Source organism: Micrasema longulum, unplaced genomic scaffold, assembly GCF_059751315.1.
Source record: "Micrasema longulum isolate JH-2025_06_02 unplaced genomic scaffold, ASM5975131v1 h1tg001219l, whole genome shotgun sequence".
Taxonomy (NCBI): Eukaryota; Metazoa; Arthropoda; class Insecta; order Trichoptera; family Brachycentridae; genus Micrasema; species Micrasema longulum.
In genome coordinates this window covers 128,656-152,561 of record NW_028278406.1, presented here as the reverse complement: position 1 = coordinate 152,561, position 23,906 = coordinate 128,656, and the positions used below count along the sequence as shown (strand labels likewise).

Below are 23,906 nucleotides of genomic sequence, written 5' to 3'. Positions count from 1 at the left end.
ACAAAAGTTGACTTCATGATGAATAATAAATTCCCTGCTTATTCTAACGGAATAAAAAAAATATTTTGGAGTCGTATTTATAGCTCGAATTACACTGACCGTTTAAGCGAACGAGAGATCGTTAAGACTGAACGCTGGCGAACGCTGCTACAACGGCTGTCACTTTCGTTCCATACTGCATTTTTATCTTTGTTGTCAAATGTCAAACTTTCTGCCAGACAGCCAGACAAACAATCGTCTACCCTATTGTCTCGTTTTGCTTGCTGTCAATTTGACACATAATATCTCAGTGGCGATTCTTGTCGACGACTTTAATCATTGTTTTTTGGCGAATAATTACTTACCTTGGAAATATTACGTATTTTTGTTTCCTTAGTCTGTTTTGGTTTATTTATGAAAGTAAACAGTAAACATATTGTTTAAAGAAGTTTTCGGTCATTGACTCAAATAATATTAGACACTAGCGACAGGAAAAGACAAAAGATCGTTCGATCTATCACATAAGAAAGTTTACTGATGTTTAAATAGGTTTTTATCTTACTCTCATTTTCTAATAACTGTAAGTATATTGCTCTAAGCGAATAATTTTTTTAACATCTAGTTATTTGTTTTTGACTGTAATTACCTATTCGATACTTTTTGATGGTTATAGGAATCACATTTAATCTAATAAAAAGTTTTGAATTTATTCTAGATCCAACAAATTATTTTTTTGGTACAGTCTTTAAAAATCATCGTTCCACGAAGACTATAAAAATACAGTCCATTCAAATTTATAATCAATTTTGCTTATGTGTACATGACAGAACGTTTTTAAATAAATTATTCTAGTGTGCCTACTAACACCAACGAAATTTGTATGTTTACTTGCTTCTTGGTTTACTTGGTTTTAACACATGAACATAGGCTTATTAAACATTCAAACTTATTGTTGTATGTATCATATCAAAATAATAAATTTAAGAAGGCATTTTTAATATGTAATTATATTTTTTAGCAACATGAATGAAGAAATTGACAATGCTGGAGTATTGCTTCAAGATTTTACAGCAGTGTCTGATTGGGAAATACTAATTTTGAGAATTGAAGAGTTGATATCAGAATGGAAACTGACAAATATGCCAAAATATGTACCACTTCGGAATCGCGATTTCCATAAATCCATATGGGATATTAGTGAAGAAAATATTGAATTTAACGCCTATACAATTATTGCTAGACGGTATAAGATGCGTGTTGAAGAAATTGAAAAGCCAGTTGATCTGTTAGAGGATTCTAATAAATATTGTCAAGCGCTGACTGACCTCGGAACATTCGAAAATGATTTTGATGATCTGGGGAGTTCAAATAACAATATTCCACAAGTAAGCACCTGGTATGGCTTGAGAGATTTTGTTGTAATAACATGTGATCCTCGCAATAATATAAGGGAAGTAGAGATCAAATTACTGCTGAGTACGATACACATCGCCATAAATAATACTGGTTGCGAAGTTCCTATATTTATTCAGTGTATGGAACTATGGCAACAATTTTTCCTCGGTGTTTGTGAATCTAAAGACTTATGTATTACCTTTAATACGATCCATTTAGAGAAATTGCCTAGTCAGTATCATTATTTAATTGGTCTAATAGACCTTTTCAAAGGAAAAATATCTTCATCCGTACCATTGGATACAATATATATAAGTTCTATGTTTACATACTCACTGTCTGATTTCACACCCGCTACCTGGATGCAAGAACCACCAGATTTCGATTTTCTACAGGGGAAATCTTTTGGTACGGACAATTTTTCTACATTACCTTTTGGAACTACATTGGACCCTATTAAACGTATTTATCTATATGCATCATGGCTTAAGCTATCGGAAGATACTGTGCTTGATTCACAAAGTTACTCTGATTTTGACCCATTATTGGCTTCATCTTGGTCATTTAAAATGGATGTTGAAGACAAACTCCCTGCACTTCTCTACAAGTATTTCTACGATTTTTTGAATTTACATAAAAATCAGTTAACTCTAAAACAATTTTTGGATGATGTGTCAGCTGTAGAGTCAGTTATTGGTAGTTCGAAATTATCTCTAATAAAGCTGACTGGAAACAATAAAATAACAGGAGAACCGTGTCTCAAGGAAGGTAAATACAATAATTCTATTCCAACGGACACAATGCGGACTATCCTGCAATATTTATTGTTGGATCAGAAACCGGAAGCTGACCGTACTGTAGTAAGTACTTGTAGATAATATTATTATTGTTTTATCACAATTCTGTAGTAAATATCGTCAGATTTCTGGAACAAGTTGGGAACCATAAATTTTCAAAAAATAAAATGTCTTCTTAAATGAGAAAATAATCTTTAAATAAAAAAGCAATTAACAAAACAGAGCAGTGCGGCGCAAAGTAAAATCATCCCCCCCTATGGAATGTTCCTTAAATAAAAAAATTCCGTAGCGTGGCTTGTCACAAGTAACAGTTCTATGAATTTTTGTGAAACTCTTCTAGCTTATAACGAATTTACCGAAATCTGCCAATTTATTTTTCTAAATCTACCGATTTTAGCTTAATGGAGGTTGGCAACACTGATTTAGGATGAGCTTTTGACTTTAAAAGTGCAATGTCTCATGACTTGTTAAATGCAGTTACCAACTTGTACCAGAAACCTGACGATATATAAAATACAATATTAATGTCTATTTTACTAATTCATTATTATTATAGTGTTTCTTACCTATCAACAACATGTAAAACATGGAATTGTAACTTATAAAATATTTTTATAAGCTAAAATATATTTGCAAAAAACACATATAAGGATACCTTACACTAATACTCAATAGAAAACAACAATTTAGTCAATTTCATCCTTAGTCCATTCTAAAAATATATCGTGTCATTAAATAATATCCTATGAAATGTTGTTCCAGGTTGACGAAGATAGTAGATATGTTTTGAAGGCGAGTAAGAGCCGAGATCTGGTCTGGAGACTGGCTGTTCTCTCTGCTCACATATTCCAAGCTATGGGGGATGTTAATGCTTTGGCGCACATTTGGTACGAGTTCAGCCAAGAAATGCGCTGTAGATGGGATAATTGTACAAGGATTGAGGGGTATGTTTATTTATACATTTCTTAATAACGTAATGAAAAGACAAATATTTTGTACATAATTTATTAAAAAGTTTTACAGTTTTGTAAAAATAATTATAACAGAACATTAAAAATTATTAATTTAATCACCAGAGAATTCTGATGTAATTTTATGTTTACCATACAAATGTGTCCTATTTTACATTATTTTGTTTCTTTATTATGTTTTTTATAGTAAAGATTTTCTTTACAAATTTTATTTTATGGAAAATTTTATTCTGTACGAAAAGGACTTATTATCATCTCATGTCATCTGCCACATTTTAAGAAGGTTTTAATTCTTAAATGGCAAAAATGTACGTACTAAATTAAAGAAAATTCAACGAACAATGACATTGTATCACCTTGTCATAAGAAGTGGCACATAATATGTTTTATATCCATATAATGTACGATCTTGGGTTTCCCTTTTTTGAGTGTTCACATTTGAGTAATTCGTTGTATAATGCATTGTGCATATAAACCTTGTCAGGTGAAACAGTAGCACCAACTTTATTAAAACTAAAACCACATCGAAAAAATTGTCTCGTACTTCACTCTTATACTTAAAAATTGTCTTTTCTTCACTTAATTTGTTTTGTCTATATCACACAAATGTTCTCCCTATTTATTAGGTGGGAATGAGTTTCTAACACCACTGCTTTCCTTTAGATACCCCTTCAAAAGGGGGTCGGAATTTTTCTCTGAGTCAATGTCTCTGGTTGTGAAAATATTACTCACTAGCCGTGAAGGGAGCGGGTCCTATAACGGCACCAGTCCTCCCCTGGTGGTGGGATTGCGGGCCATATAGATGTCCATATCGTGGTCCGTCCAATTGTCTGATGTATCCCCGCAGTAGTTGTTGAGTGTGTGAGTGGATCCGGCAGTGCTGTATCTGTGACAGTCCAACAAGTTACACTGATTTTTACATTAAATTATGACGCTAAGTAGGGTTGCCACCTTGTAAAATTCGTATTCATTAGTTTTTTGGGTTAAACAATATTTGGACTCACTAGATATTTTTATTTGAAGCAAACCATAATAGGATACATGCCTGACAATTTTTTTTGTGTATTATATCATAAAATTTTTACAATTTTGGTTAGTCATCGGGCTCTTTTACAAAAATTATTTATGATATTTAGTACTTTATGTCTATTTATGTATTTTAATTCTTATTCATTATTTTACAACACACCACCAGAAAAAATAGTCAAAATCCTCACCGAGGAACAGTAATTTACTATGTAGTTTTAATCTATTGTTAAATAAAAATGTAATTTATAATACATTATTTTAATTCAAATTAATAATTACTGTTGCCCTATTTCCATTTTCCCTCCCAAATCATACGAATGGAGGGATATCTTGTTTATAGACAAAAAAATTCTAAATAATTTGAAAAATAATCTTTGAGGAAAGTTTTTCTTTATTTTTTTACATTTACAAAGGTACACATTGTACGCAAGAGCTCTGCAATATATTATATTTAATTATATAGATTTATATTTACTTTAATAAGTTGTGAGTGGTGGCAACCCAGATTGGTGCAGTGAGATGCTCAAGACTATACCTGCTAGCGGGGCGGTGGTCGCGGGAACGTGAGCGGGGGCGTGCGCGGGTGTGGCGGGAGGAGGAAGCCACCGACGGGGCTCCCACGTGGACGTGCCCCACTGGAAATGACATCCGGGACATGCGGTCCGAAGCACCTGCTAATGATTGTCTTGACTGTCTGAGATCTGAAGAAAGAACGAAATAATATATAAAATCTGTGGATGACATACAGTTCGTATGTAAAATGGAGATATCTTAACAAACAGAGAAATTTACCTCTGGAGAATCTATTCCAGCACTGTCTGTCTATTGGATGTACTTTTAATTAGAAATGTTAGACTGATTTAATAATCTCATGTCTATGACTTGGTTAAAAATGAGCTGACTAAAAATTTACTAAGAGTAGATGGGAAAATCTTATATTTAAAATGGTATATTTTACATTTTTTTTTTGTAAAAAGAAATATTTGCGTTCTTATAATTTACCCAAATATATAATTTTGAGGGCCATTTTCAACGAGTTGTAAATAACTCACTATTAGAAAATGGAATCAAGTTGGGGTAGAGTGGGATTCAAACCACGGACCTTTGGTCCGTGAGTCCAAGACACTAGCCATGGGACCACAACCCGATTAACCCGACAACATATTCCTGCCATTACAATTTTGAACAATAATATTTTTTTTGTGCTAATTGAATAAATGTATTAGAAAACCCTAACCCAATGAGGAAGTTCAGTGCTATGGGAAATTGGTTATATTATTTTTTTCAGTTAAAATTAAAACATTTAATTGACGTCTAAGTTTCTATAAAATGTACGAAAAAAATAATAAAAATGTAGTACTTTAAATTACTTCATAAGTCCTTCTAAATCAACTTATGATAGTGTGTTGTGATAGATTTTCGGTTTCCGAGAAGCCAACCAATGACGTCACGCGCAGAGTAATTAAAAAATTACAAAACTTTAAAAAAATCGTCGCGATAATAATATAGACTAGGATGGAAAATTTACTTAGCAACATCTAGCAACTTTATAGAAGAGCCAATTAATAATTAATTAATTTAAAATCTAATATTTGAAACTTTTATTTGAATATTATGTAGGAATTACGCTAAAATACTAGGTAATATTAGATTTTTATTGATTGAAAAAATACAAAAAAACTTGAATTGGCTCTTCTGTAAAGTTGCTACTCGTACATGTCGCTTAGTAACTTTTTCCTTTCCACCCTTTGATATGATACCTAAAAACTAAGAATGTTTTTTTGTCTTTATTTGATAGTCTATTAACGAATAAAAAAAATGTAAAAAAACCACTGATCTTCCTCATTAGACAAAAATAATTTTAAGTATAAAAATGACTAAACCTAATAGATTTTATAATGTGGTTAAGAAATCATACCTGATCTAGAGCTCACGAGGTTACTGGGGAAGGCGCTGTTAGCTAAATATCTACCAGAATGGTTAGAGAAGCTATGTTGAGACTGTCCATCTGCTATGGATCTCGTCTTTCCAATTTTGCTTCCACCCGTGTTGCTAAAGTGTGAAACATGCGACCGCAGGTCATCTGGTAGCAACGCCGTTCCGTTGTCTAGTGGATATATTCTTGGCCTAGGGATAGACCTACCACTGTAAGCTGATACCTGATCCCAATCCTGCAAATTATTCATTCATCTTAATTTTCGTCAGTATAAGAATTAGTAACACAATTCTCTACATTTTTGTCGATTTGATCGATGTGGATTTTGTTCCATTTTCGGATCTGTAGATAATATTAGACAACATTTTGTATGTATTTGTATTTCGTAGATCTATCCTTTGTTATTATTGAGGATTACTAAAAATGACCAAATCGATATGAAAAATACATAAACGCAAACCTGGTGTTTATTGAAGGCACTCAGTGTAGCCAGTGACGACAGTGGCCCCCCCGGGCTCGGGGTAGTTCCCATTCCAGCACAACAGTTCACTGGCAGACCTCCGATAGGTAAGCCAGACTTTCCATTCAACTGTTGTTGATGCAAATTATGCATTTTCCTCGATCTCCGTCTGCTGGCAGCCACAAACACAATGACCGCTATTACTATAGTCCCACAAATTGCTGCACTAGCTGCTATGGTAATTTTATCCATATTAGATGTAGCTGAAGATACGGTCCGAACTTCTCTGCACTGAGAATAGGGAACCGTTTCGGGACTAACATTAATTTCTTCCAGTGAAATTACGCACACAACTATGCACTCCTGAAAATACTCAAATATAAAGAGATATTCTGTCGAAATATGTATAGTGAATTATTTGTTAAAATGTATGGTTCAAATCTAAGTACCTGAGATGGGACATTCTTGATCTTAAATTCTCGTTCGCTAGCTTCAAGTGGTGGTCCTTGTTTGAAGCTTTTATCTCCGAATAATCTGTACACTACTCTGAATCCTAAAATATTTGCGGTGTCAGAATCCCATTGAATAATAACGGAATTGTCTTGTCGGTGGGCACTTTTTACTACGACTTCATTCGAGTCATCTGGTTTAGGCCTCTGGGGAGGAAACCCTAAAATAAGAGGAGGGCGTTGATGTTGGCTGTTAGCGTTTTGTCGCCACGGAGCTAACGTTGATCTCGCTAATGGACTGTTGCCGATTGGGTTGACTTTAGATGTGATTTCTTTTTTCAATGTTGTGCTGCTCGGCGTCGAAGCTGTAGTCAACTTTGTGGTGGAACTTGGAACTTCGGTCGTTGTAGTTGTAGTGGTAGTTGTCGTTGTAGATGTGGTAGAAGACTTCGTGGAAGTATCCTCCTTATTCTGAACTATTTCAACTTTTTCGTTTATTACTGTCGCTATTCCTATAACCTTGCTTTCATCAGTACACGTCAATTCCTCGGGTTGAATACTGTAAAATCCTCTATCGCGAAATCGCGGCGGACTTCCACAAAATTGAGGTTCGCGTTCTCTTGACGTCACTTGCAAGTCTCCGTTCCGAATCCATTCTGTAACCCACCGAAGTTTACAATCGCAGTGTAAAATCCTCCCACCGAGACTTAAACCTCGTAGGGTTGTATTTAAATGCGCCAAAGCTTTGTGCGGAACTGTGCTCAGTGGATTGCCATCGAGCGCCAACAAAGTAATAGATGGATTCTTGATTAATGAATCTTCCGGAAGATTTGTTAACAGATTGAAACCGATGTCTAATACGCGAAGTTCAGAGAGAGTACTTATAGCACCTGTTGGAAATTCTGGTAATAAATTATTCAGTAAACTCAGCGAGCTTAAAGTTTTCCATATTCCAACAAATGCCGTATTTCCCAGATTCTGTATAAGATTTCGTTCTAAATTCAGGGCTGTAAGGGAGTCCAGCCCTTCAAAGGTCTTAGCATTAGCGGGTCCCGGTAGCTCCTTCAAACTGTTTTGCGATAAATCTAAGAAGGCCAATGTTCTCAAACCTCTTATGCACTCTGGAACCCTTTTCTGTTTTGTTCCTTTCAAATTGAGATTTTTCAGTGATCCCTCCAAGCCTCTTAATGCGCCGGATGATAAAGTTATGTTATTATCGGAAAGCTTCAAAGTAGTTAACCGTTTTAGAGATGAAAACGAATTGTCTACGACTTTAGTTATTTTATTTTTAGATAGATCTAGTAAGGCCAGATTGGCGAGTCCGCGGAAGCTATCTGCGGGCACTTCCGATAGCTCGTTATCTTGAAGATTCAAGTTCTTTAGTGTGTTCTCTTGTCCCTTAAACGCTTCTGGGGAAACGTACTTAATTTTGCAACCGGAAAGCTGTACATTATGTATTCGTAGATTTGAGAAAATGTTATCTTGTAAACTTCCTATAGTAGAGTTATTAACATAAAGAAGATCTAACGCGGTATTTTTGGCGTACGTATCCAGAGCTTTCAGGAGAACTGGGAATTCCACCTGTGAATGAATAATTTACGTTTAAATATCAATGAACACTATGTATTTGAACACAAAAATGCTAGAACCATTAACTCTCGACTATTACCTGATCACATTGAACGGAGAGTTCCCTAGCTAAGTTTTGCGCACACAAACAAGCTGGCTGAAGCACTGGAACTGTTCGCTGCCAAGGGCACTGCGCGTGCACTGTGCTTCCCACCCACACCAGTAAGATCCATAACACCTGAAATACAAGATTTACCAAACAATTTTTATATGCGATCCAAATATTATTTATTTTGTTTAGATTAACCGGATCAATATAAACAAATTACACCACCGAAAATGTAATTAACAACCGATCTTTGTTCAACCGTTTTTCTAAAGAATGGTCCGATATATAATTGATATTTGAAGCACTAACTTTGTAGTTATTTTTATAATTATAGTATAACAAACACTTTGTTTTTAACCACTTATTATTTTGTTTAATTACCTACCGGTTTCGAAGCTACACTAGCTTCCCTATCAAGATGGTTTATGAAATTATACCTTATTGTATAGCTTCGAACCAGTCGGCAATAAATAACGTAAGTGGTTAAGAACAAAGTGTTTTTATTTTAATTTTAATGTTCTGATGCCTTATTCATTCAAAATTATGTATAGAATTTCTCCCCTTTTCCAGAAAACTTAAGTTTTTAATTTTTTCGACGATTTTTAATCTTCTTTTGAAGTTCCATGAAAATTGGTTATTTTGTTGAATTATTATGAAGTCCTCGAAACAATAGTTTATTATTTCATATCAAATCAAGTTGCGGCATGCGGTTATGATTTGTTTTCAAAATACATGCTTATAGCGGGATCGTCAGTTAGTTCAGTCAGTATCAGAATTAGATAACCCTCGAACAAAAATGCTTTATAAACTGTGTATATATTTGTTTTTTATTTAATAACCTATCGATTGGTTTACATTTACGGCTTTCCTTGAATGATTTTCTAAATGTAAAATATGTAAGAATATAGCACTGAAGCGACCGGAGCTGATCGAATCAATACAATAAAACTCGTTTTCTCTTCGATAAGATTTTTGCATTATTTTTATTTAACTTTATGGTCTACAACGCTGTTTTTTACGTGAATATTGTTTTTCGAAATCGCAAGTATATAATAAAAAAAACAGTAAAATATGAACGAAGGTTGTTTCCATTATTGCGTATCTTCACTGACAATCTCAACTTCATTGTTTTTTCGTCATTAATGTATAATTATTATAACCTTCACAATTTCCTTAACATTTCGCTTATGTGTACACATTATACTTTATGTAGTCTAAATTTTTGAATCTCTTTGAAATAATCCATTTACGAGAAAATCATATAATTATAAATCTAATTATCATATGATTGTATATAATAAACAACAAATATAAATATAAAACAACGAAAACATAAACCATGCATCTCGAATAAAAGCTGAGAAATAGGCTGGTACTGGTACACAGGATGGGTAGCTATTTTAAGAGAAAAGGTGGTGTGCTTTTTCTTCATACAAACGTATTCTCGTATTTTCTCCCTGGATTATGGTACTAGAGCAGTGATTTTTTTGCACACTATAGATGTTTACCATTGGCGTGTCTCTTTTGTTTTGCTTTTTTGATAAATTGACAATATTCAATATACAAATTGTTAATTGTTGTAAATTGTTCCTTATGGGAGTTAGAACCACCTAAAAACCCAAAAAAGTGTCCGAGTCTTATCTGCCGTCTTCGGACGCACGGTATACAAATATAATAAATAATTTAAAAAACAAAAAAAGTACCGACACAGAAAATTTCATTCTGATACTCTTCCTTATAATAAACAACCAAATCGGTTCAGTTTAGGGGTGCCGAAAACAGGACAGCGCAACGTCGATTTTGTCGATTTTAGTAAGGCAAAATCGGTCTGACGTGCAGTTGTCTTTTTCACACAGGCACCTGCGAGAGAGTGACAGAAAAATATTAAAATACCTATTTAATGTTTAAATCCCTATTCATCAAAACTTCCAGATACCGCCTATCCTCGTAAATATGTTATCTATTATCCTACAACGTTATTTTCTTTCCCTTTTTTCAACAATAAATTATGATGATATCAACAGCACGTTGTTACTTGTAAACTTATTTTTAACAAATATGCAAACGTTTATGCGTAGTAAAATATAGAATCGTATTTGACCAAAAAAACATCATTTAACGGTACAGGTATTTGTGCCTTATTAAAAAATAAAAAATAAAAAAATAATGTTAAAAACAGAATATGCTTTTGTGTATTTTATGAAAAATACGATATTTTTTTTAGAAAATACGATAGTTTATATTTGCGTTTTCTAAATGTATCTAAGTCCTTTTTAGTTTTATTCCACCACGGAATCACAACCCGATTCATTGGGATGCTTATAGATGGAAGTGCTGGGGTTTTACTGCAACTGTATGTTTCAACTTTGACATAAGTACAGAATGCACATACGTTGATAATATATTCTCCTTACCCTTACCCGCACCTAATGTGCATAGATGGCATCTTGAGGATTGCATAGTACACACATTGAAGTGTATCTTGTTTATTTCTGACACGTGACTGAATTTTAAATACGTAAATTAAAAAAAATTAAATCCAGTTTTAAACACATTCATTTAACCTAATTTTAATAACGGAATTCATCGTGCCAAAAACAAAAATGACGGATCTCAAAAACTTAATAAATCATATGTACTCAATCGATACTTAAACTGTGCATGTTTTTACATTTTTCGCATGTAAAACGCGAGAATCTTTCTTAGTCGCTGTCCTCATGACTGAGGATCGCGACCCCTTGTGGCCGCCCCGACAATTCTTCTCCGACTCTCCCTTGACTGAGCCGCACGCGGCGCTCCGACCACTGAGGTGCCTGCCGCTGTCTTGACCTGATCGTTCCATCGTGTAGGGGATCTACTTCTTCCCCTTTTTCCTCCCCGCCGCCGACCACAACCAGTCGCTCCAGGCTATCCTCATTGCCACACGCAACGTGTCCGAAGAATTAGAGAATGTATCTTAGGCAAACATTAACCAGAGTTAAACCGTCAAGGTTCAACTCCTGACGGATGGACTCGTTGGTACGTCTAGCTATCCACGAGGTTCGAAGCATGCGTCTCCAGCACCACATTTTATAAGCGTCAATTCTTCGTCGTTCTGCTGCTTTGATGGTCCATGTTTCTGCAGCGTATAGGAAAATGGAGTGGACTAAACTCTTGACGAGCTTTATCTTGTTACTGTTACTTATTCCCCTATATTTTTAGATCGAGCTTAGACATGAAACTTTTGGCAATGGCGATGCGACGTTTGATTTCTCTTTTGCATTTCCCTTCTTTGTCAATTTGTCATCTAACTCATTCACAACTTCTAGAGCTTGGAATTAGTTTCCGAAATCATCAACCTCTGAAACCGGTCAATGAACATTATTTTGGTTAAACTCCAGTCCTAGGTCTGGTTAATCTCCAGATCTTGCTTTCATTCTCAATACGTTTATGGAGATCTACCATTTCACTGCTGTCTTTGGCTAAAAGTGTTGTGTCGAATAAAGCGAGAATTTTCTGCAGAAATTGGCAGAAATCGTATGAATTCAACAAAGAGTGATCGTAAATAACGAATAACCAAGAAAAGGCACGTAACATGTATTTCTGTGTTAAATTTTAGTAAAAGAGTTCTAAAATCACGCTCGTGGAAAACATGTGTATATAAAAATAAATTTCCAACATCGATCAATTCTATTATATATATATATTTTTTTTTTTAAAAAGAAATATTTGCGTTCTTATGATTTACCCAAATATTTAATTTTGAGGGCCATTTTCAACGAGTTGTAAATAACTCACTATTAGAAAATGGGAATCAAGTTGGGGTAAAGTGGGATTCGAACCACAGACCTTTGGTCCGTGAGTCCGAGACACTAGCCACAGGACCACAACCCGATTTTTTAAACAATGATTTTAAACCAATTCGAAACGTAGGTATTTAAAAATATTTTTATACATTTTTTTATCGACTTTTAAATAGAATTTCATTAACCTAGTCTTATAAAATTTATTTTCATTACATTGTAAATATTTATCGAACATTATTTTATAATAACATACATTCATTTTAAGATTTTAATAATTTAATTATTCACGTTACCTCACCATTGGTCATACATCTTAAAAAAAAAAAAACAAATAAAAAACACTTTAATATTATAATACTGATAAACAGTTTTTAAAATAATTATTTTACCGGAATTTTAATGTTTTAACATCTTAATTATTTTGACTGCATTAAGTTGACTGAATCCTAGTCTTCAATTAAACGTTCACGGTCGTAAGAATATGCATCACATATCCTACACAATATTAATATTGTTCAAATATCGATATTTGCCTTGGCCGTAAAATACGATATCGCCCGCATGTAGATTTCAAAAGTTGTTTTTTTACTTATTTAACTGTAATTATTTTTTGGTATATGTATTTGTTTCGAAACATTTCCTTAATGTGTCTCTATTATATTGTATAATGAATAAGACACAGATATAGATTATTACGTTTTCACGACCTTTGGTTCGAACGATTAATCAGTTCTTGCAAAGATATTCGATCATTATGCCTATCAACATTAGTAATATTATTATTGTGTCCAGTGAGAAGTGCGTGAGTAGACCCTCCCACACTCTTACCTCACCTGGTTGTGTAATTTTATCTCAATTTAGGATTCATGATCATTGCGAACGGGAACCAAACGTGTGTTCAAATTTGGCAACCGAAATAAGAAAGATATACATACTATCGTGACTGCTCTGAACCGCTTATAGTTCTAATGTTATGTTTTTGAATAGTGGGTAGGCCTAGACACACGTTTTTCCTAACAATGGCTTCATTCAGCCTGAAGCTTTAACTGTACGAAAATAAGATTTCAAGACTACGACTAAATTTCTCATTTTAGAAATCGGCTATCTTAAATAGTTTGTTAATTTCTTACTCACCTAATTCCAATAAAAATTTTCGCTTTACTGTAATTCGATAATACGTGTAAAATGTTGTAATTTAATTGACGTACTGATATTTTTAATGACTAGCCGGTATCATAGTTTTCACGATATCTATCTGAAGTCGAAGTCGATTTCGTCAATTTATTCAAAATGACATGCAATGAAATTTCATTAAATTTTCTTGAATATTTCCAATAAAAATGTAAGCTGAAAAGTAAGATTATGTTATGATTAAATATAGCGTGCATGGTACACCCTGTCACATCCGAAACCACAATGATCGGTATGTGTAAGATGACGTATTGGCATATTGAAAAAAAAATAGAAGCATTTCAAAATTAAAAAAAAAACATTTAAAAAACTAAATGGTTGCTTCGTACTCCTGCAGAGCGTAGAGCTAGTTACCCCCTTCGCACTCCTGTTTTCTCCTCTACAGAAGTAAGCAACTGTTGAGTTTTTTTTAATGATTTGTTTTTTAGTTTTTAAACGCTTCTAAACAGTTTTTTTTAAATATGTCAATATGTCTTCATGCTCATACCGATCATCGTGGTTTCGGATATGACGAGGTTTACCATACACGCTGTATATAAAATTAGACCAATAATTATCTTGCATATCCATAAGCTTTTTTAAGTAGGTGTAATGAAGGGAGTGTAACGAATTCCATCATCATCATCATTCCCTTTTGGAAACCAATGATGTATAGGGCACTACATGGGTATACTAATAGCAGCGTATGGCGATCATTTTTTTTGTTACATGAAGGTACGTAGACAAGTCTTACGCTTCAGGTGCAAGTCCAGAGGTTATGAAATGTTTCAGTGTAAAAAACATCTTTTTGAGTAAATATTTTATGTAAACCATATCGGAAATTGAACCCGAGACCTCTTGCATGGCAGGTAAATGCGCTGACCATTAGACCAAAGGCGGACAAATTTACGAATATAAAAACATAAAATATCCAATGCGTTTTTTTTCCCAAAATTTATTTGAAAAAAATGTCTTTTTGACTGTTGTTACTCCCTCGGACGCATTTATGTTTTATAAAAGGTGAGTTTAAAGAGATTATTTCGGTGAGAACAAGAGAGCATTGTAATCTCGGTGTGAAGTTTACAAGTCCACAGTCAACACAAATGTACCATATTATCTTCAAGAGAATGGCATTGTTGTACTGAGTACCTTACCGGAACACGATTAACTTCATTCATCATCGTATCTAGGTGTAATCTACCTACTTTATATTGGGCAGTCTGTTTTAAATGTGTATCAGAATGGTCAAGGACACACTATCACTTTATATGTATAGTTTACTGTAATTAAGGATATTTCGTCTGTAATTTATTTAATCCATCGAACGGATTAACTAACATTGAGTGGGTTTGATGTCAGTGGGTTAAAAAAAAAAGGCGATTCCTACAATCTGCATGTGGTATTTTTATACAGGAATAATGGTGTTGCCACGTAGTAATGATATTATTTCGTAACTGTATATTTGATGTAGAAAAAAGCCTTGAAATAAAGCGTAGGCAACAGGAATAGAAAAAGAAACAATGATTAATAAACAGGTATGCTAATTTTAACATTGTTCTCAGTAGAAACTTATATGCAAAAGCTTTATAAAAAATGAATTGAAGCTTTTGCAGTAGTAGAACTGTATGCAATATTCAGTTCAAATTTGTATGTTTTTAAAAAAAATGTATTTATTTATTTATGCACAATTTAATAACCCTTTCCAAAATTTTAAAAACTGCAGTGAAAAACAAACCCTTTATTTAAAAAAAACAAAAACATAAAAAAGTGTTCATCAGTAGAAAGTATCAATAAAAAAAATATACAACATCTGTAACAAATATAAATATTTACCTATGGATAAAAAGGTACCTAAATTAATCAAAATAACAGTTAGGAAAGAAAAAAATTAACTTAAGCAATTGCTTACATTTTGTATTTTGTAACAATGTTTGTGTTTTAAGACAATGCGCGGTCTGACTTTTCTTTAAACATGTTATGGCACTAAAGTGTTGTTTTCTTTTTTTGTTTTTACATACTATAGATATCTACCGTTGGCGTGTACCTATCGTTTGTTATTTTTTTGCTGATAAATTGTCTTTTATAGGAGCTAGGACTGTCCAAAAACTCTTAAAAGGCCAAAAACGCCGTCTTCGGACGTACTCTTATAGCTCTGACCACTTGTAAAACATAAATAAATATTTACAATTACAAGATTCTTGACTATGATATTATGATGAGATCGATGTAGCAATTGCAAATGAATGTTTGAGTTTCGTAACGATTGGAAATGTTTTATTAGAAAAAAATCTCTTGTAGGATGCCCTGGAGTGGTTGTGTAGTGCTTTAGAAAGTACGACCCAAGTATAACCATAGCATTGTTTATTGAATGTTGAATGTATTGTGACATTAATTTTCTTTATACTTTTATTCCCATGACTTATCCGATTTATGTTCACGAGAACATTTACAGTTCCTACCTTTCCTACCTGCTTTATGATTACCAGTGCTATTGCAGCGTTTCTAAAAAATACCCCAGAACAGATTGAACTGGATACCTTGAAAATAAAAGCAATCATGTATCTATTTTTTATTTTATTTTATTTTATTTTATTTTATTTTATTTTATTTTATTTTATTTTATTTTATTTTATTTTATTTATTTTATTTTATTTTATTTTATTTTATTTTATTTTATTTTATTTTATTTTATTTTATTTTATTTTATTTTATTTTATTTTATTTTATTTTATTTTATTTTATTTTATTTTATTTTATTTTATTTTATTTTATTTTATTTTATTTTATTTTATTTAATGTAATTTAATTTAATTTTATTTTATTTTATTTTATTTTATTTTATTTTATTTTATTTTATTTTATTTTATTTTATTTTATTTTATTTTATTTTATTTTATTTTATTTTATTTTATTTTAGTTTATTTACGGACATTGTCCAATTATACAATTCATAGAGATAAATATAACAATCATTTGAATAAATTCTTAGCATGTGATGACAAAGTAAATATAATATTTCTTAAATTAAAAAGTTAAAATTAAATTTATATCTTTATCTGAGCGTATATGGATAAATTTTATCACATGGAAGGCTTACACTTCAAGTACTAGTCTAGGGATAGTGAAATATTGCATTGTTAAACTACCTTTTAAAACAATATTTCACGTCGACCTTACCAGGAGTCGAACCCGGGACCTCAAGAGTGGTAGGCGAATGCGCAAACCACTACGCTAAGAGGCAGACTTGACCCCACTCGCTTTTTACCTGAGAATAGCCATCGAGTCGGAAACGCTCTTCCAAGATTCCGGTTCTATTTTACACATATAATTGTATTCTTCATCCGCCTCTGGACTTGGAATTTAATTTAAAAACTGTATAAAGATGACATCTGAAGGGAAAAGCGCCTTTGGAAAATTGCAATTTTCGCCAATTAACAATAATGACTTAAAATGATGGCAAGCAGAAATTATTTTAAAACCAAGAATTGTTTTTGTTTTTAAAAATGTGTTTAACTGTTCTCGTGTGGAATTCTACTTAATTACTAATTATTATTAATAATACATGTAATATTTTATTACAGTTATGTTACAACGTTACAGATTTAGTGATTGATATTATCCTAGTTACCCAAGTTTAGTCAGGTGAGAGCGGAAGTATGTTTATGAATTACAACTAAATAAATCAAATATAGAATACAATTTCTTATGTACAATTTCATTCCCTTTTATGGTTGACCTTTCGTACAATAATCAGAAAATAAGGCCATGGATTTTAGTATGTGTGAACATTAAGCCATAGACGTTTCTAAAGCATTCCTTTCTGCGTAGATTTAATCTTAGATACTTATCTACGCACACAATGTTGGCTTTGTCAACAAACGAAATACCATAATAATTATTGCTAAAATTCTTTGGTACTTTGTTATGTAAATATATGCAAGCATGTTATACCATATTATAATATAACTGCTGAACTTTGCCCACTCAAATTTGTCAAAAAGAATTTAAAGGTCGAGATGTTCAAAGCAACCAAATGGCCATTCTCTCGTGTTCAGTAGAATTGAATATAATATCATGAAAACATTAAGTGTTAACGAAAATATGTTTAAAATAACATACAACAGAAATGGAGAAACTTTTAGATAAGCGAATATGAAAATCTAGGCATTTACTTGGCTTATGCTCTGTCATCGGCTTATTTAAGTGGCCACTTCGCAATTTACGTAACATTCACCATTCTTTCTTTGTTTTAATATCCATCTTTCTTCAACTTCACAAAAGTCGACAGATCGAAGAATTGAAGTGAAAATGTAAGGTTTAAACATAGGCTGAATGGTGAATGTTACACAGTGTGTAAAGTAGCAACTTAAACTAGCTAATGACAGGTGCTGAATGTGTTTAATGAGCACGATGATTTAAAAATTGTAAATTACAAAAGCATAAATTTCAAATTTGATTAACGGGTTGATAAAAATATTTTTTACTGCAAATCAGTCAAATTGTTACCTTTAATTATTACCTCAGTGATATAAAAAGACATGACACAATATTATGACTCGAATTTTTATAAAAGCATCCCAATTTTCGAATGGATATTTTGAGTTTAGTACATTAATATGTTTGTTACCGTTTTCAAAATAAAGCTTTTTGCATGAAACTATCGATTTACGTTAAGTAAGAAAGCGTTTGTTTTATATTTTTTTATTATACTTTAAACTATGTTTGCACAGTAGAAACCACTTCGTAATAATAATGCCATTTGTTATGTATTTTTTCTGTTATATTAAATAAACCATTTTAATTATTGCGTTTCGCTTTCTCAGAATCTTATAATTTATTTGATTGTAAAGAGAGTAAACAAATGATTCGCAACTTTTGCGCAATCCGACGCGTATGAAAGTTTTATGATTTATGTATTGAATCACCTATTACACAAAAAACGTGAAAGCGTTTTGGTTTTGGCGGTAATAAATAAATAATTGTTAAAACACTTGTCTGAGATTAATGTTTAACCTATCCAAAAACCTTTCATATATAATAAAAAAATAATTATCTCTGTTTCAGAGTTTCTTAATAATGTATTATTATATTATAAACGAGTCCTGTTGTCAACCAATTTAAATATTATTATTTTTTGCGTTCTGATGATTTATCCAAATATTTCAATTTTGGTGGCCATTTTTAACGAGTTGTAAATAACTCACTATTGGAAAAGGAAAATTAAGTTGTGGTCGAGTGGGGTGTGAACCTCGAACCTATGATCCATTAGTCCACGATTCTAGCCACGGGACCACAACACGATCATCCAGAAAACATTTTCTTATTAATGTTACGTATTAAAATAGAGATGGAGAACATTTTACAGGTGGGAATATCGAAGAACTCTAGGCATCTAGGAAGAACGAAAGAAATATGGATGTTCAAACTTAGACAGAATGGTGAATGTTACACGGCGTATAGAGTGGCCATATATATGGCCTGTAAATTTCTAGACTTCTGTATTCCCTTCTCTAAAATATTATCTCCGTTGTAATATATTATTCATAATAACTTTCTAGGTGGTGAAATCGAGTACATGTCTACAAAAATTTAGACAAACTCTTAACACGCTACATATTTTGTTTAAGAAATTTACTTAAAAATAATAAAGTAAATAAAAATCGAAACAAATGAATTAAATTATAAACTAGTATAATATAAACCTTTTTATTAATGCGATATCTTTGAAAAATATAATTGTTGAAACATTAAAAAAAAAAGTACATTCAACAAGTTTTGCATAAGCACCACAGATAGACCTAGCAGTGCTTGGCAGCAAAATCACTAGAGCATTTTTAATACTGGGGATGTTTTCTGTACTTGCTGGTGATGCCGTGTGTTGTTATCTTTTCTAGCCTTCTAAATACTGCTGGTTATGTTTTCTAGGTTATTATGCCGTGAGTTGTTAGCACTTTTACCGACATTTTAGACAGCATTGCAGCGTCAATCATCTGAGCAAATTCATAATAACTTATAAAAAACATCTAATCTTTTTCAAAACAGCAAGTTTGATTATAAAAAAAAAAAATGTAGTAGGTACGTATTCAACCAGATTTTTTCTCAGGCATGGAAGGCTCCGGGTTCGATTCCAGATGAGAACACAAAGATTAAATGCGATTTCTGGGTGTTCTGTTCTGTAATTCATTACTGTAATTGGCCTTCTGGTCTGTTGTAAAAAAGCTCTATTGATTCCTTCCAAATGAATTTATATCATTAAATATCATTTTCTTTGATTGAAACCGGCCATGTCGGTATTCCGGTTTTCTGGTACAATTATTCACGGTTCGTGATATGTGATTAGCATACAAATATACATATGTATATTATAATTTTTTTATGAGCTGTTATTTTATTATTTTTGGCACTGTGTTTTTTGTCCGCATTCATAATTTTATTTTAGGGCAAGCAACTGTATGAGTCAGTTTATAGCAGGATGTTATTAATACAAGCGTGACTGTTTTGACATTTCGTATTTATTTCACGATGAACAAATAAGCGTCTATATGTTTTTGGGAAAAGTCCTCTTGCTCATTTTTTAATTAACATAATATGCGCACCGTGCTGCCCCCTTCGTAAATAATCGTAAGCCACGTGGCGTCATTTATAGTCTCTACGACACGTAAATTTGTAGCACATTAATTAAATTTTGTACATTGTTCGAAAATCAAACATATTCTTTTCAAATTAGTATAATAATTAATATTTTACGTTTCTCGCATAATTTTAGAAATAAAATCTGCATATGCAGTTATTTTCGAGGTACGATTCTTTACCTAAATATTAGGTACACACTACACACATACCAGTATATTTTACGCGATATTTTCTTACCTTTTTACCGATTTTACACCGGTCGCGGTCGTCCTAATCCACACGATATGGTAAATTACGATGGATTGATTTTTTATCGTATTGTTTATTTATTTACTTAGTGATTGCTCTCAGGTAAAAATCCTGCAAAATGAAATCGGGTGGAGATCGGTTTGCCTGCCATTTAATAAATTAAAATAATATAATAATAATTAAAATACGTTAAAAATTTATCCACCCTATCTAATTTTATCGTGCCGCATTGATTTTTATGTTCATCTGAAATAGGCCTTAATCTTAAGGTGGTAGTTTAATAATTAATAATTTAATAATAATTGTACAGGGAAATTCTTGTAAGGTTCTTGTATTTCAAGTTTTAACGTTTTATAAATTATTTATTTTTTATAAAAAAACTTGGAAATTTGTCTTTGTTCTAACGGACACGCTTTTTTAAACTTGGGATAAATACAAAAATCTAATGAAAGTATTTCCAAAAATAATCTAAATATTATTCTCAATATTTAAAACATTCGCAAATTTGCCGAATTCGCATATCACCTAATCAATTTGAATTATGACTTTAAAAAAGATACAGGAGGTAAAATCTTACATACAAATAATAAAGGGTTAAAAGTAAATAATATTGAAATATTTCACATTAGGAAAGCTTTAAATAATCATGTTCCTTTACTAAATGTTAATGAATATTTGTATATAACCACTTACCGACTTTTCCATGTCTACCAGTTTCGAGACGTACCCGTATCTTCGTCAGGACACCAATTAAACCAACATCAAAGCAAATCAACATGCAAAACCCACTATACACGTTCACCATAGTTGTTGCACAAAAATATAAAACCAACACGACGTGCATTTTAATAAGCACATGCACTGATTAGGTCAAACATGCACTGATTAAATTCTGAAAATATTCTGTTGTTTGAGAATTAATGAAAAAAGTAGAGGGGATGGAGGGAGGGGGTAAGCTTAATAGGTTTAATTAGAATATTTTACAAATATTTTATAACATTTAGAAAATGTTAAACCACAAAGTTAATGCTTCCTCTGTAAAATAATCAAACAAGCTTTCAATATAGCCCGTTATACGATGTTCCATTGTAATGGTCACCCTACCTATTAAACTCACGCCCCTCCCTTCATCCCCTCCCTCTTTTAAAAATTATTTCTTCCACAAAATAAAATATTTTTAAAACCTAATCCGTGCATGCTGCATCCGGGTTGCTTATTAAAAATCATGTCGTGTTGGGATTATATTTTTGTGCAGCAACTATGATGAAGTTGTTTAGTGGGTTTTGCATATCGGTTTAATTGGTGTCCTGACGAAGAGACGGGTACGTCTCGAAACCGGTAGACATAGAAAAAATCGGTAAGTGGTTATATACAAATATTTAATAACATTTAGTTAATTAAGTTCATTCAAATTAGTTATTTAAAACTAGTTATAATAAATTAAGCCAATTCGTAAGATTTTACTAGTTTAAAAATTAATGTTCTTCCTTAAAAAGTTCTATGTTTGTATCTAAAAAAAATAAAAAGTCGTGTAAATTTTAATTGAGATGTTTTTTGATATTTACAAATTTTATTTCTATACGCCTCGATAGTAGGTGCCTAGGTACCTATATATTTTATTTTTAAAAACACAACCAATTAATAAAGACAATATTTTGAGTTTGTCCAAATTTTTGTAGACAAGGACTGGATTCAACCCCCTAAGGAGCTGTTAATATTAACATACTACAACAGAAAAGAAGAACATTTTAGAGAAGGGAATGTAGGAGTCTAGGCATCCACGGGCTTATGACCTGTCATTGGCTGGTTAAAGTGGTCACTTTACACACTGTGTAACATTTACCATTCTGCCTATATTTGAACATCTATATTCCTTCGATTCTTCCATCTGTTGACGTTTGTGAATTTAAAGAGCTGAAACCTTTATTGTTGCGGGGGAGATTCGTGTGATTGAATTATTTCACCCGCATACTTGGCAACGCCTGAAAATATTTTTCAATTTTCATACTTCTTGGACTAAGCGGATTTATCAATAATATTTTCAAATTTTTGTAGACAAGTACTGGATTTAATCCCCTAGGGAGCTGTTAAAGTGGCCACTTAAACCAGCCAATGACAGTTCATAAGCCCTGTGGATGCCTAGACTCCTACTTTCCCTCTCTAAAATGTTCTTCATCTCTGTTGTAATATGTCAATTGATAAAGGCTATTTATGCCAGTGTCAAAGAATTTTTACTTTACCAAACAATTACATGGCGCTCAAATTTTAAATTTGTTAAAATTATTTTATGATTTTAAAGGCCGCTGTTTTTCAGTTTGATACAGAAACAAGGATCGATATTTAGGCAGGGAATGGAATTCTCGCTTTGTCAAAATTATCGAGAATTTTTTATTTGGGATTTATTTCTCTGCTCTGAAAGGACATTAAAATAAGATAGTTCGCAATCCCTCAAACATACAAATATGTTTAATTATCATATATAATAAAATAAACATAAGTATAATTATACAATCGGTACTATCCAATACGTACACTTACGTAGAAGTTATCTAACAATAATATTTTTCATGGTAATATGTAATAGTATTCAACATTTTCTACGTTCATTAAAGAAAGGTTAATTGATATAACCCGTTTTCATTATGATGTAACGATACACGTTTGTTGATTGTATCTCCGGATCATTTATTATTTTGGGCGTATGTTATGAGGTAATTATAATTTTAATTGAATGATGAGATCCGCAATAAATGTATGTAGAGCCGATTCACTTTACCGTTTGTTGGGCTTAACGGAAGATGCCTCTTCCACATTGCCTTGTTTGTGTTGCGAATGCTTGGAAAGGAGTGACGTGAGACGTGAGGCGGTCAGTCTCTGGTTGGACTAGTATAATGTAAAACTATGTGTAATGACAATCTCTTAGATTAGAGCGTATTTTGCGACACACGTGCTTAAAGTATACATAGTATGAACTGAGTCGATACTTGACCCTCCTTCCAGTTGTATCTAAGTTTTATATAATTTATATTTATGCATAAGCACGAGATTTCCCAGCTAATAATACACAATAAACTATTTATGTTATGTAAAATAAAATAAATTTTAAACATGGAAGTATTGTAAAAGAATTTTCATTGATATATTTTACACGTAATGTGCTGTCGTAATTTGTTTTTATTAATTGCCTTGTTCAGATGATTATTGAAATATATGTTCATGTATTGTATTTATTTTTTGCTATTTTTTAATAATGTGCATTCTTCCACTTTCCGCTATGTTGTATCCCAACTCCCAACTCAAAGCAGGGCTCTTGGCCTCATAGAGTTAGGAATACGTTAATTTTTTTTTTTACAATAGACATATTTGTATGAATAC

At 32.3% G+C, this 23,906-nt stretch overlaps 2 protein-coding genes across 3 annotated transcripts in view; one reads left to right on the top strand and one right to left on the bottom strand.

The window, feature by feature from the left end:
- The first annotated feature begins 191 nt into the window (after positions 1–191).
- Positions 192–23,906, top strand: part of Rab3GAP1 (RAB3 GTPase activating protein subunit 1) — a 56,996-nt gene continuing 33,281 nt past the window's right edge. Inside the window, exons 1-3 of the mRNA XM_088234302.1 lie at positions 192–559; positions 998–2,234; positions 2,934–3,115. Coding sequence (XP_088090428.1) covers positions 1,002–2,234; positions 2,934–3,115 — 1,415 coding nt within the window. The 5' untranslated portion in view covers positions 192–559; positions 998–1,001. The remainder of the gene's footprint in view (positions 560–997; positions 2,235–2,933; positions 3,116–23,906) is intronic.
- haf (leucine-rich repeat and fibronectin type-III domain-containing protein hattifattener) overlaps positions 3,726–23,906 on the bottom strand; it is a 39,705-nt gene continuing 19,524 nt past the window's right edge. Inside the window, exons 2-7 of one of the 2 annotated variants that reach the window (XM_088234305.1) lie at positions 8,686–8,823; positions 7,017–8,597; positions 6,568–6,930; positions 6,090–6,342; positions 4,707–4,872; positions 3,726–4,028 (exon numbers count right to left, since the gene is read on the bottom strand). In XM_088234305.1, coding sequence (XP_088090431.1) covers positions 3,896–4,028; positions 4,707–4,872; positions 6,090–6,342; positions 6,568–6,930; positions 7,017–8,597; positions 8,686–8,823 — 2,634 coding nt within the window. In that variant the 3' untranslated portion in view covers positions 3,726–3,895. Of the gene's footprint in view, positions 4,052–4,706; positions 4,873–6,089; positions 6,343–6,567; positions 6,931–7,016; positions 8,598–8,685; positions 8,824–23,906 lie in introns of both variants that reach the window. The other variant, XM_088234304.1, reaches the window with a different exon arrangement.